Source organism: Acipenser ruthenus, chromosome 1 (assembly GCF_902713425.1).
Source record: "Acipenser ruthenus chromosome 1, fAciRut3.2 maternal haplotype, whole genome shotgun sequence".
NCBI lineage: Eukaryota > Metazoa > Chordata > Actinopteri > Acipenseriformes > Acipenseridae > Acipenser > Acipenser ruthenus.
This window is the reverse complement of record NC_081189.1, coordinates 100,582,745-100,596,286: the sequence shown is the minus strand read 5'-3', so window position 1 is coordinate 100,596,286 and position 13,542 is coordinate 100,582,745. Positions and strand designations below refer to the sequence as shown.

Below are 13,542 nucleotides of genomic sequence, written 5' to 3'. Positions count from 1 at the left end.
CCACGCTACTCCACTACTCCGCTCGCTCCACTGGCTCCCGATCACCGCTCGCATCCAGTTCAAGACTCTTGTACTAGCCTACAGATGCCTTGACCAGACTGCACCCAGCTACCTCCAGACCCTCATCTCTCCCTACACCCCCACTCGACCTCTCCGCTCCGCCTGCACTAGAAGACTAGCTCTACCTCCGCTACGCTCCCCTGCCTCCAGAGCCCGCTCCTTCTCCACCCTTGCTCCACAGTGGTGGAATGACCTTCCTATAGATGTCAGGACTGCCCAGACTGCATTTAATCCTGTACTTCAGAATACTGTAATCTGCCAAGTGTTTAACCTGTAGTACTTTGTATTTAATCACATCCTGATGTAACTATCACTATTTAATCATATCCTGATGTAACTATCACTATTATCTGCTGTATTATTGAATTTTGGTTTGTCACACTTGTACTTTGCTTGAACAAAAGTTATTGTATTTCTTGGTCTTATTGTATTACTTGTATTGTAACACTTGAAATGTATTTGCTTACGATTGTAAGTCGCCCTGGATAAGGGCGTCTGCTAAGAAATAAATAATAATAATAATAATAATAATAATAATAATAATAATAATAATAATAATAATAATAATAACAAATTGAAAACAATACATTAGCAGGAATACTTTTGTCCTGGCACTTCATCAGATCAAAACAAGACATATACTGTTCCAAACCATTTATTTAACAGTCAGTAATACTTACAATTGCTTTTTGCCTCTGTCTCTCTCTCTGTTTCGCTCTTTCGTATTCACGTTTTTCATAATCCCGTTTATATTCCTCCCTCTTTAGCCTCTCGTGCTGGTATTCCTCGTAGCTATCATACCTGGGGGGGGGGGTTCAGCGTCAGTGGATCAAAAGTCTGCTCCAAGTTTGTAATTACAAGGTCTGTTAAATACTATTGGAACTGTTTCACATAATGAAAAGTTAAGTTAAAGGGTGCCATTTATTTCTTGTAATTTTCACTTTGATTTAAGAACCCCATCAGCATGACGACACTAAAGTCTACTTACAAACGTTGGAAGTAAAACTCATAAAAACAAATTGTCTATTTAATTACATTTCCGCTCTTTAATCCTGTGTAATTCCACTTAGCCCCACTTAAGAGGTGTTCTACGCCTCACCACGACAGTGTTTCCAACAGGGAGAGAGCCGGGGGGTGGGGGGTAACTAACAACCACTGCGGCTGTCAAAGACTCCAAGCCAGACTCTGCTTTACTCTCACATCCACTGTCTTCGGTGTGATTTATTATGCTTTTTTTTTCTTTTCAACAAATCAAACAATTATTATTTTACTTTCCCTGTGTTATTAGTTTCATTATGGAAAAACAAGACGTCTCTGTTGTTGTTTTTAACAAGTCAACTCCCTTCAAAGCCTTCCAGCTAGCTTAACTAGTGCAGTGCGGCAATAAATTGCTGCCCTAGTGTCACCCATAATGTAAAGGTTGGCTGCAGTGGAGAATCTGTTTATCACTTTCTATTAATATAATAAGCATTGGCCCAGTTAACTTAATTGCGAAACGAACAGTTACCACATGGTGACAGTATTGATAACTGATATCAAGGATCCATCAGTCAGACAGTTACCTGGGCCTCCGGTTGTAGGGGGACCTAGATCGGGATCGTGAATGTGAATGAGGACTTTTGTGGGACCTGGGTCTACTGTGGCTTGAATCGTTGTCGTGTCGAGATCTGAAAAAATAGAAGGATGCATGTCTAAGAAGTGCAGTGTGGTTTGGCTTTCTTTAAATACTTCAGAGAAACTGACACCAACACAGCTGAACTGATGCCAGCATTATTGAAATAAGAAATAAGAAATGTTCCTGTGCCAGTCGCTGAGGTTTCTTTACATAACCATAAGACACTGTAAAACTGCTGTATTCCGCTAGGATGCCACTGATTGCTTTCAAGCCATGTGTTGTCAAATGACATCCACCACAACAAATTATATTTTTGAGGTAACTAAATGTGTTATTTCGGACACTTTTTAAACGACAAGCTTTATTCATGGTATCCGAAATAACACTGACATACACTCACTTGTCTTTCAGTCTCCACTGATGTATGTTTGAAAGTGACAATGTCCAGAACTCCATAGGCATTGTAATAATGTCATCACTGATATGTCTGTAGTCTCCAAAGATACTAAGGTCAGGCACCGATTAGGTAAGTGACAGCTGCTCAAATACTGAGAGAAATCTAGACAGGTCTGGGGAGAAATCTCAAATAGCGTGCAGCTTCCACAGGGTAGAAACATACTGTATCATTTTGAAGATGCTCAGGGTTTTTTTTTTTTTTTTTTTAGTAAAAGCAAGCGCAGTCACTTAAAATGACACAATAACACTATCTACAGAAACGTAGTGATCAATGGTATGTGATAGTTAAGTAGATAATGTAAAAAGTAAAATATATGATAATAATCAAATATATAATCCCAGAGGGACAAGAACTGGGTATTATTTGTTTATTAACACAATGTGTTTTTTTTAAATCTATCTAATAAATCAATACTTTTTTGTGTTCTTAAACTACTGCTGTGACATCAAAGACAGTAGCTGAGGCTCTGTGATGATTTGATTTGAAACTATGCTCAGCTGGCTGACACAATTACATGCGGTTTTTAAAAGCTTTATATCAGGTACAAGTTTTCTGCTTTATTTTTTTTAAATTTTCAATAGTGTGCTTAATCCTGATGAGGTTTAAGCTGAAAAGCAAGACATATACTGTATAATATAATATGAAAAAAAGGGGCTGGATTGGGGCCACGGTATACAACTTAACGGTTGGTTTCACAGACCCAGATCAGCACATGGTAATGGATGGCAAGCAGAAAGTCATTTCATGTCCTCTTACCGTGATGAGGACCTGCTGTATGGGGACCTCGATTTTGAACGGGAGTACGGAGATCGGGGGTAGGACCGTCGCCGGGGGTGGGACCTGGACCTAGACCAGGAGCGGGAAGTCGACCTGGGCCGGTGAAAACGCTGTGAGGAGAAGAGGGATTTGGGTGGAGAAACTGAGCCCCGTGAAGGGGAGCTGCTGGAAGGGGAGCAGGAAGGAGAGCCTTCAAACAAGAGGTCCGAATGGGTCCCGTCCCAGGTGTACAGGAACTTGTCACTCTCGTCCTCACTGTCATCGAACATCCCTTCCAAGGGGAGGCCTGGGCGGATGCACCCGGGCAGTTTACAATAATACTCATCTCCAGAGTCCCTCTCTGCCTGGCGGCTGACGGCCTTTTCCACCTCCTCAATGTAAATGGCTTGTTTGGGGTGACCAAAGTGCTTGTTGAGTTCCGCCCGGATTTCTTGGTCTCGAAGCGGTTTCCTGCTGTTCGAGTGGCTGTTGTCAACCTGCTTCCCTTCATGGTGCTGCTGTTGTTGTTGCCTCCCTTCCCTACTGTTCCGCTGGTCATGTTCAGGCAAGAAATGACTCCGCTGTTGCACAGCAGAGGATGGGGAGTCTCTACATTCCTGATGCCTGTCATCCTGCGGGTCCTGCGACCGGTTAAAGGAAACGCCCCCTTTTGTGCTTAAGGACTGGCAGTAGTCATGATCACCAAATAAACGCGTGGTGGTACGTTTCCCCTTTCGCTCTTCCTGCCCCCCAGGCAATGCGGATGCCTTGCTAAGCTGGGCGTACAGTTCTGTTTGTTCAGGACCCTTCTTTACTGGGCTGATTGCCAGGGAACAGGTGGAGGAATCACTGTAGCATGGCATTTTGCATGGGGGGGCTGAAGAGCTGCATGGCGATGACTTGGGCTTCATTGAAGGCTTGAAAGGATTATCTTGGCTGACTTTGTGAGGTGGAGTGGTGGGAGGTGTCAGACCTGGAAAAAAAACAAAAATATTCTGTTCTGTACTGGACAGTGGAGGCATAAGCTGATACAAAAACTGGATTACATATATTTACATTAGCTCAATTAATCCTGAGCCACGTGCATTAATGCAGCTGTGACAGATGAATGCAACGCTCCATGTAACTTAATAATGCATATTGCTCAAATGTCGAGCTGCAACACACACCCCAAGCAAGGAACAAGGGATATTGAACCCAATTTTTAATTTAACTGTTAAGAAATACCTCAATAAAAAATGATGCTACAATCTAACTTTCTGTAATTACATCTAGTTTGTACACTATTTAACTTTTAACTTGGATTTTCAACACTGCTTAATAAAGAGAAGTGGAATTAGTCCCACAGTGGCACATAGACTTGTTTTCAATGAAAATTCTAAACATACAGTAATGATCCCCAACAGATACATTTTTAATATAGATATTTTTTAGTACTGTAGCTGTCCATCTTGCAGAAATACAATTATTCTCCACATTATCCTTAATAATCTACTGTGAAAAACAAAAGAATAATGTTTGGTTTTCTTTTTTTGAAGAAAATATAGGCAATATAACATTTAAAAAATGGCATGTGATTTCTTCTATGTTACGCTTTTTGTAACCGTGCCAATAAACCAGATGAATTATTAGGCATTAGCCAGACTGTCATAATGTTGTTAAACATGTAATGAAGTCTTAGTGACTGTTACTGATCCTGTTCTCATTCCCCATGCAATCCATACTGTACATTTCTTGCTTTCCTGAAACCTGGCTATTCCTGACAGATTTATGTTGAGACAGATGGCTGTTTTGTGCAAAAGGCTGACAGGTAGCAGTTTATAGCACTGTTAATGCATTTTCACAAACAACCAGCAATGCAGTCCTCTACTGGAATGAAATTGAGGCTATTTCTTTTTTTATTACTGTTTTTCTTTCGTGCAGGGTCTGCTGTAAACAGCAACAAATGGCTGCCATTAGTGAGAATGTAATTGGTGTCAGACAAACAATCCAACACAAACAGTCAGATGCACAGCTCATGTTTCAGTAGAGCTCAGTCACAGCTTTATTTATGATTGCTGCAATGAAATGTGCACTAAAAACTACCAAAAAAAAAATACTGTCAGGGAACGTATGCTTCTTTGTTGAATCACCATCTGCAGAGACAGCACATACAGTGTCGTAAAAAAGGGGACCATATCATTATATGCTTGCTAGAGTGATCTAGCACAGTGGTTCTCAAACTGGGGGTTTGTATAATGATATTGTATAACGGGCAGAGAATTTATTTTGGCTTTATTGGCAGTTTTGATTGGATCGCCAATAATACTTCCACCAATCAGAGGGTTGCATACAGTGCTCGTAGTGATCCCACCCTCTGGCAGACTGGTACAGAGAACAGGTTAAACATGCGCTGGGCGAGGGTAAGAATGTGTTAGATGTCGAAGAGAATATGAGAATGGCAGCGATGAAGCCAATTTGCTTGAAAACATTAAAAGTAGACCGGACATTTCCATCATAGGATTTAAAAAATCTGGAATTGATGATACAAGTGTAAACTGCACCTGCTATTGTAGTAGGACTGTTCTGTTTTACGTTAAGCAAGTCTGTAACAAAATGCTTGATTGTTATTGTCGATACGTTGTAGATACGACTATTACTGAAGACACCCACCGTGCAGGTATCACAAAGTCCATCAACAAATCAAAACCTTAAAATAAATTAGTTCTGCTGATTTTACCAGTGCTTGCTAGTCTATTAACCAGTTTGAAATTATTTTGAAGCAAAATAAAGCATTTTAGTTTTGGCTTTATTGTTAAAGTTTTCACACGTGGCAATACTGCACTACATTACTACACTTATTACTGATCGTGGCTGGTTCGTGGAAAAAAATAAAAAACCAAAAACACAGCAGCAGTGACATACAGAGAAGCCAGAGACAGGTTGTATTTTATTTGTATAAGTACTTGTACATATGTACTTGTATGTATGGCATTGCGGGTCGGGGGGGGTCAAGTACCACAGACAAGGGGAAGGGGGGCGAGATCCAAAAAGTTTGAGAACCACTGATCTAGCATACTAACAAAGTTGAAAACACTTGATACTTACTCCCTATCAGTGGATTGTACACATCATCTTTAAATAATCTTTTTAAAAGGGGTTGTAGCTAATGAAATCATTCCAATAATCTTGCCTGTGGTGCACTCCTATTTGCAATGAAAGAAGCCATGGCAAACCAAAAAAAAATAGAAAGATATATATATATATATATATATATATATATATATATATATATATATATACGGTACAACTTCAGGTGGTCTTGTACACAGCTAAAGTAAAATGTAGTACAGTTTACATACTACATACGTAGTACAGTTACAGACTTGCATTGCAAATCTGGGGTCAGTATAACCTAGTATGGTTGCACCTGGGCTGGGGTGGGGGTGAGGATGAGGATGGTAGATTCTAATGGATAGTAATATGCTTAAAAATTGGTTCTTATTTCTCACCGTTGTTCTTAATTAGGAATTTTTTTTTTTTTTTTTTTTTTTGCCAAACCCCCCAAGTCTGTTAAGCAAGGCATTTAAAGTCAGTCACACCAGTTCATTTTGTATAGCTTCTATCTATCTTTAATAACAATGATCTGCCCTACTTTAATATTATAATAATAATAAAAGGTTCTATCGCAGCCATCTGCCTGGTTTCACCGCCACATAACAGCCCCCCTTTGTTTTGTTTTACATGACAGATTGTTGGAAAATGCATACTATGCTTAGTGCCATTTTAAAACTACAACTTTCCTCAAAGTAATGTATGTTTTAGTAGCTATGAAGACTGGAATAGTACTGTGTACTTATGTTTAAGGGAATCACTTCATAAGGCTGATATAAATGATCTGTGGTGGATCTCAATACTGACATCATCAAAACAGTCTTTTGTGACCTACTGAACGTGACCTAAATATCTACTGGGAAGATCAACTATAATGTTCTTTTATTTGTATTTTGAAATGTGTATTATAAAAGGGGAACCAGTGATAAAGCTGCGAATGCAATTAAAACCTATTTTAAAATGATCACGCTACAGTCTACAAAAGAAGTCCACATATATTTGGATAAGGGTCAGAGCCGGGACATATCCCAATCAAATTAGTGACAAAACAACAATTAAAAATAGGGCTGTAATGTTATTCTGCTAAAACAAACTAGAATAGTGTACTATGCTATGCATCATGGTCCTGGAATGTGACTGATGGAGGAAGTTAACCGTTGTGTGATAATAATAAGAATAATAATAACCAGTTTCACACAGACAAGTCAGGCACAGCCAATACAAGACTCTGTTCAGTTCTATCAGGCTGAACAATGCACTTTCTCCTGTTTCCCGTTTGGGGTAAAACACTGACCCCCATTCTTGCTAAAATGCATGAGAGACATGTACAAAAATATTTTGTTCCGGCGTTTGTTTGCCCCGAAAGAAAAAGATAATTTGAAAGAAAATGTTTGTTCCCTTGGCAAAGATTTTTCAAATTTGAGTAGAACCTACCACTAACAATTTAAGATTATATAATCAAATGGTGGATTCAGTGGAAAGTAAGACATGTCAAAATTAATCAATTAACACACATCTCACAGAACAGTTTGGTAACCGATTCTGCCTATCATGAAAACACTAGTGCTATCTTTCCCCATAACCGTGTCCTTCACTTTGCTCCAAGACCTTGCCTAGACCACGTTCCAAATGACACACATAAGTTTTCGAGATGGCTGACCACAATGCTCCATTAGAGCTGAACTAAAAACAGGAGTTCAGAAATTAGATGAAAAAAGAATGTAATTACTGCAACGGACAAACTACAACGAAGGTACTTTAAAAGTTGGCATAGACTAAAGAAATCCTTCCAAGTATAAAACACAGTTATGTAAACTCTTGTTCCAGACAGTGCTGAATGACAGAAATGAACCACTGCATCTCAATGTATAAACAGTGAATAAAGTTTCCACGTCCTGGTCCTGACCTGTGAAAATTTAACAATTCTACTAAAAATTATCTTTAGAGCAAACAGAGGCCGCTCTCATAACCTTGGTAATTAATAAACATTCAAGAATGCATTACAGAAGACACCAGTCAGCAAAGTGCATTTCCCTAAAAATACACATAGTCCCTGATAAACTGGCAGGGGTGCTTATCTGATCAATAGCAGAGAATATCAGACACCAGGCCCAAACGGTGTAGAAATACAGTCTATGTATACCAGAAACATCAACAAAAATTGTTAAGTCCCCATAAATAGTGCTCCATTTCCATATAAGAAGACATACAAGAGTAACTAAAGTTATTTTACCTTGAACTGTGCACTTAAGGAACTATTAAATAAATGCAGTTCTATTATTCTTAATAGAATGGGAATCCGTCTAAGGCAAAATCATATTCACCTGGCTGGGCAGGTAATTTAAAATAAATAAACACATCGATAGAAGGATAGGAAAATATATAATTAAAGATCGGAAAAATAATGCTTATGTTCACTTGTTTATCTTACCTGCTGTTCCAGAAAGCTCAACACTCAATGCGCGTTCAATGGTTTTATTCTCAAACGGAGATCCTTTGTGGTCACTGAAACACAATTGTATTTTTAGCTAGATGCGTTCATTATCTTTGCTTTTTAAATAAAAAAAATGAAATGCAAGGAAAGGAAAAACAAAAAAATTGACACGTGATTTTCAAAGATGTTTAAGAACTCTGTCACTTACTTTGGAGAGTCTGGGGTCAAAGGAAGTGGCAAGGTGGTTGGTTTGGCTGTAAAATACAAAACAGGCATGGATTATTTACCTAAATAACAATGGACTAGCAGTTCATCTCCTCTATATATTTATAATAAATTCAGTTTCAGCAACAGAATCTTTTATTTTAATTGTAAAAGCTACATACAAGGCATGGCAATGTTATGGCATACATACATACACAACTCAGAAATGTTGTTACTGACCAGATGAAGTCATTAAACAAAACTCATACATACAAACAACATATATTAATGGATCTCTATGGAAACCATTCAAAGTGGTTTTGCATGCAAAAAAAATCAACAGAAGGTAAAAGAAGAGTCAGGGAAGCTTGTGCATTTGCTAGAGGCTATGATTATGTCTAACTGCTGCTGAGGAATGCTTTTCAGTTACATCACCTGCAGTCATTACAGAAGGACACTTATGTTACAACAATAGAACTTGCACTTCGTATGGCCTTGACAGAAATTGGCTTGCTAAATAAAATGATTCGTAATGTACTATATAGTACACAGGCCTTAAATCAGTGATTCACTGAAGAATGCTTAAATGTGTATTTTCCAAAATAATGTGAAACTAATGTGCTGTATTAGACAAACTCTTTCGCCAACCTTATTGATCTATTTTATTTTTACTGTTTATAAAGAGAATTGAATAAACTATTCATGGGAGATGTTAGTATAAGGTCAAACTAGATCTATCTATCCAGAGTAAGTGGTTAAAGCAAGAGTAAGAAAAAAAAAAAGAGAGAGGCGAAGGATGCAGCAGAGGTGATTACTGTACCTAACTGTGTGGTGACCTGGTCTTCCTGGTACTGCCTGAATAGGTGGGGCTCCTGTGTGATGGAGGTTGTGCGGTCTTCTAGTGAAATAATATGGTCTGGAAGGAGGGGGCTTGGGGGGGGCACAGAGAATTGCTGAGGTCGCATGGGGCTGCTCATGACATCACCATCATCATAACCACCGCAGCAGACCTGCTGGAAACAGCCCTGGGATTGCAGTTCCCAAGGAGGTTCCAGGTTGTCTGACCCAGTCTCATTGCCCCAGCATGTTACCCCTAACTCTTCCCAAAGCAAGTCCAAAATCGGCTCTGTAGTTTTTGACTTAACTTGCCTGTTATTAGTGCTGCACTGTCGCCTCTCTGTTTTCTCACTGCTCTTGGTATGGTGTTTATCATCTACCTGCAGGCTTTCTTTGGCAGGGATACTGTAAAAGCTCACCTGGGAAGAGATGCTGTCTGCTTCCCGTTCTGGCTTGATAAACGAGGCACTATGATTTTCATTATGGTTGCTAACGTTTCTTTCTCGCTTGGACTTCAACAGCTCCCTGAGTAATGAATGCTCAGATTCCACCCTTTTTTTTATGGTCACCCTAATGTGGCCATGGAACTGATTAAGCTCAGATTTAACCTCATCCCTGTTTACATGCTTTCTAACTGAAGTGCGGCCCTCATAACAATTCCCATGCCTGGTTGATGGATGTGTTTCCCTAGGAGGTCGAGAATAAGAATGCATGTACCTAATAAACTTAGCGGCTGCCAGGACCCCATCGTCCTGGACAGGCTGCTGCCCTGGGGGCCATCCTTCTTCACCAGATAGCCTGCGCTCCCTTTGGATGCGGGACATGCCATGGTCATTCCTATGGGCAGGGGTGACGTGAGCAGGGGCTTTGGGTTCAGATTGCGTCTCACAGCCAGCCCCCCGAATGTAACACCTCCACTTCCCAGAACCCACACCGGCAACACTATAATCGCCACCAGCCTCGTTCTCACCTTGCTGGTGATGCGACTGCTGCTGAGACTGCAGCTGCGGCTTCTTTTTGGTGGAGGATGAGGAAGAAGAAGAAGAAGAAGAAGAAGATGACGACGAAGCGCTGCTTTTGTCCTTACTGCTGATGCTTTTCTGTTCACTAGGTTTGGTGTGTACAGGCTCTTCACTGGCAGTCAGGTACTTGAGTAGCTCTGAGCACGGGCGCCTCACCCGCTTGTCCTGCAGCTGCTGCTGCTGGCAGCCTGCCCTCGCCTTGCTGTTCCAAGCATTTTCCGTCTGAAACAGAAAAATAGCAGAAGAAATCCCATAAGTGGATCGAAGGGTTAAACTTAAACTTAAATTGGTTTATAGATTTTTTTTTTTACATTCTGTTTAAGACGCCCTGATAGGCTCCACAATAGCTAAGTGAAGTACATAAGCATAACTTCTGATAACAGCCCTTAGAGTTTGGTATATAGAACATGCACAGGTAATGGGTAGGTGAGATTTGATATATGACCTTAAAGCAAGAATGCTCAGTGATTCAATTCTGAATGATCAATGCATACAATATGAAGCAGTGTTTGGCAAGTGTTTTGGATAATAAAACTAATGTCGCTGACGGCCCCACATTAATTACAGAATTATCCAGATGTTCCCCTTGGAAGCGTTACATAAGCTATTGTTTTTGAATTACAATTGAATCATTCCAGAGAGACTGCTCTCTACAAGTTTCTTATCTTCACAGTTTGATGTTAAACAAATGATAAAAAATAATAATACATCATTGTGTTACTCAGAAGTAGTCTTTAATGCAAAGATTAGGTGGCTACCTTGACAACAGCAAGGGTTGGTCTGATTCTATGATTATTAGGTGCATGATTTTGTGCGTTGCCACCTGTGTATTGATTATAACTGAGCTGAGAGTTAGCTGGTGCCAGCAGGAGCTTCTTCAACTGCAGAAAAGACAAAGAAAAAAACTATCAATGCATGTAAAACTTAACATTTTAAAATGTAAGCCTCAATCTAACAATAAAAGAATAAAATGTTTATAAATTATATATTTCACTCCAACAGTGCATGCCAGTTCATCAACTATGCAATATTCAAAATTAAAACAAATGGAACATGTTATTGTTATACCCCTTTAAATATAAATAGAGGGCTGTGGCAACCTTAATAGTGGAGACATACAGTATATACTGGTGAGAAAATTAGATTTATTTTGATAGATTGCTGTTGCTTTAATTGTGAAATGTACGTTGATATTTCAATTTTAAAAGATAAGACGTGACAGTAAACTATTTCACGAAGCCACCTAAACCCTAATGAGCAAAAATGTTACCCCTGTCACAAATTGAAAAGAATTTTTATTATTATTTAGTAATGTTAAATGGTATGTTTTATTTAAAACCAGTAATGCTAACTTGTAGGTTTGTTCCGTATCCTGAATAACTGTTAACCAATTTATAGCTGCAATCTGCCTCCCTCCTCCCCCCAACTCAAAATAAGACACCATCAATGTTAGCAATGAAGGACAAATAGTAAAAGTGTTGTATTGCAAAATACATTACCTTGCACAATTAGCAGGCCATTAAAGTGAGCGATTAAAGGAGGTATACAGTATTAAATAACCAGAGGGGTTCAATTAAATTATTAAGAACCTTCATTGAACAAAGACTCACATACCAACCATTGCAACCAATGTGCTTATTTCAACATATGCCTTTCATGTAGTAAAAACCTAGAAGACAAATTAAAGAAAAACTGACTGCTGAGTTTCAGAATTGCCTCTTGATTCTTATCACCCTAACTAAAAAACCCAAACCTTATTTTGACTAAATCATACCCATGCAGGGGGTAGCCAGTTGATCATCCCATTCTTGTTAAACAGTACGAAGGGTTCTTACTAGAGACGGCTCTTCTGCCTCTGGGGTTGGAGGGGCGCCATCGGGTGTCAATGGGCGGCTGGGATCGCTGGCATTGGTCACGTCCCCATCTGCCAACGCTTCGAATGAAGGCAATCCATCCTCATCCACTGGGATACTGTCCAGGGTTTCAGTAAGAGCTGCCAGCAAGTTGGCCTCATTTTCCTCATCTATCTTCTAGGGGGAGGGGGGAGGGATACAAATAAAAATAAAAAATAGGACATCAGTTAAGGATAGTTTCTTTATACACAAGCAGCTAACACTGTAATTTAATGTCCATAAATATCTCTAGGTTTGTCTTTTTCTTTCATTTTATGCTCTAGATGAGTCAGATCTGTCACTCCTAGATTTAAGCATGGAGCTTACTGGACTAAAAAAATATCACCGCCAAGAAATCCATTACAAAGACGAATGCACAATGAATATATATAATATATATATATATATATATATATATATATATATATATATATATATATAGCTACATAATATATAACTTTATACACACAGTATATATTTTTAAATCTCCCCTATTGGATAAGCTTGTCACAATTAAACATCCAGAGTACATGAAGGTCCTGTGGTAATAGCAGCATTATAACACTTTGATGCAGAATCTAATACACCGTGAGTACTGCTTAAATAATGCATTTTAATATCTTATCATAGTTTTTTATACTAGGCAAGTTTTCTTTGAGTTTTCTTCAGATTTACACTACGTTGGAGAACACTTAATCTTTATTCTTTATTCTATTACTTTAAACCAAAAAGGCGTTGTAAAGAGGAATCATGCCCTAGTGGTCGAGAACCATAAGCCCCTGGTTTCAAAACACAGCTCAGCCATGAACCAACAAGATAACCGCCCAGGTCTGAATTAAATCACAGTAACAGAGGTCCTAAAGAAGCACAATAGCAATGGAAGGCAAGTGAAGTGGATCTTCAATAAAGCCTATATTAAAACAATTTCAGAGCACAACTGCAGTCAAGGGGGTCTTAATACCTCCTGCACTGAAAGAAACATCAGGGGACAACATTTCCTTTTAAGCTCAATTTTCACTGTTAAACGTCAATATGTCAAAACTACGAAACAAACGATTAGGGCACTTTTGAGGTTAAATTAACCTCACTAGTTACTAGTTTTGTAACATTACAGTTCTATTTTCCTTTCACAAAAAAGCAGTGCAAATTGCCTCAATGAATTTGGTGTTGTG

At 39.1% G+C, this 13,542-nt stretch overlaps 1 protein-coding gene across 6 annotated transcripts in view; it reads right to left on the bottom strand.

The window, feature by feature from the left end:
* Nucleotides 1–13,542, bottom strand: part of LOC117421442 (peroxisome proliferator-activated receptor gamma coactivator 1-alpha-like) — a 276,291-nt gene that overhangs the window by 11,253 nt on the left and 251,496 nt on the right. For 4 of the 6 annotated variants that reach the window (XM_059032682.1, XM_059032674.1, XM_034035892.3 and 1 more), the window contains 8 exons: nt 12,314–12,508; nt 11,237–11,359; nt 10,427–10,700; nt 8,624–8,669; nt 8,413–8,486; nt 2,889–3,861; nt 1,623–1,727; nt 741–861 (listed from right to left, as the gene is read on the bottom strand). In XM_059032682.1, coding sequence (XP_058888665.1) covers nt 741–861; nt 1,623–1,727; nt 2,889–3,861; nt 8,413–8,486; nt 8,624–8,669; nt 10,427–10,700; nt 11,237–11,359; nt 12,314–12,508 — 1,911 coding nt within the window. The remainder of the gene's footprint in view (nt 1–740; nt 862–1,622; nt 1,728–2,888; nt 3,862–8,412; nt 8,487–8,623; nt 8,670–10,426; nt 10,701–11,236; nt 11,360–12,313; nt 12,509–13,542) is intronic. The other 2 variants (XM_059032678.1, XM_034035895.3) reach the window with 1 other exon arrangement.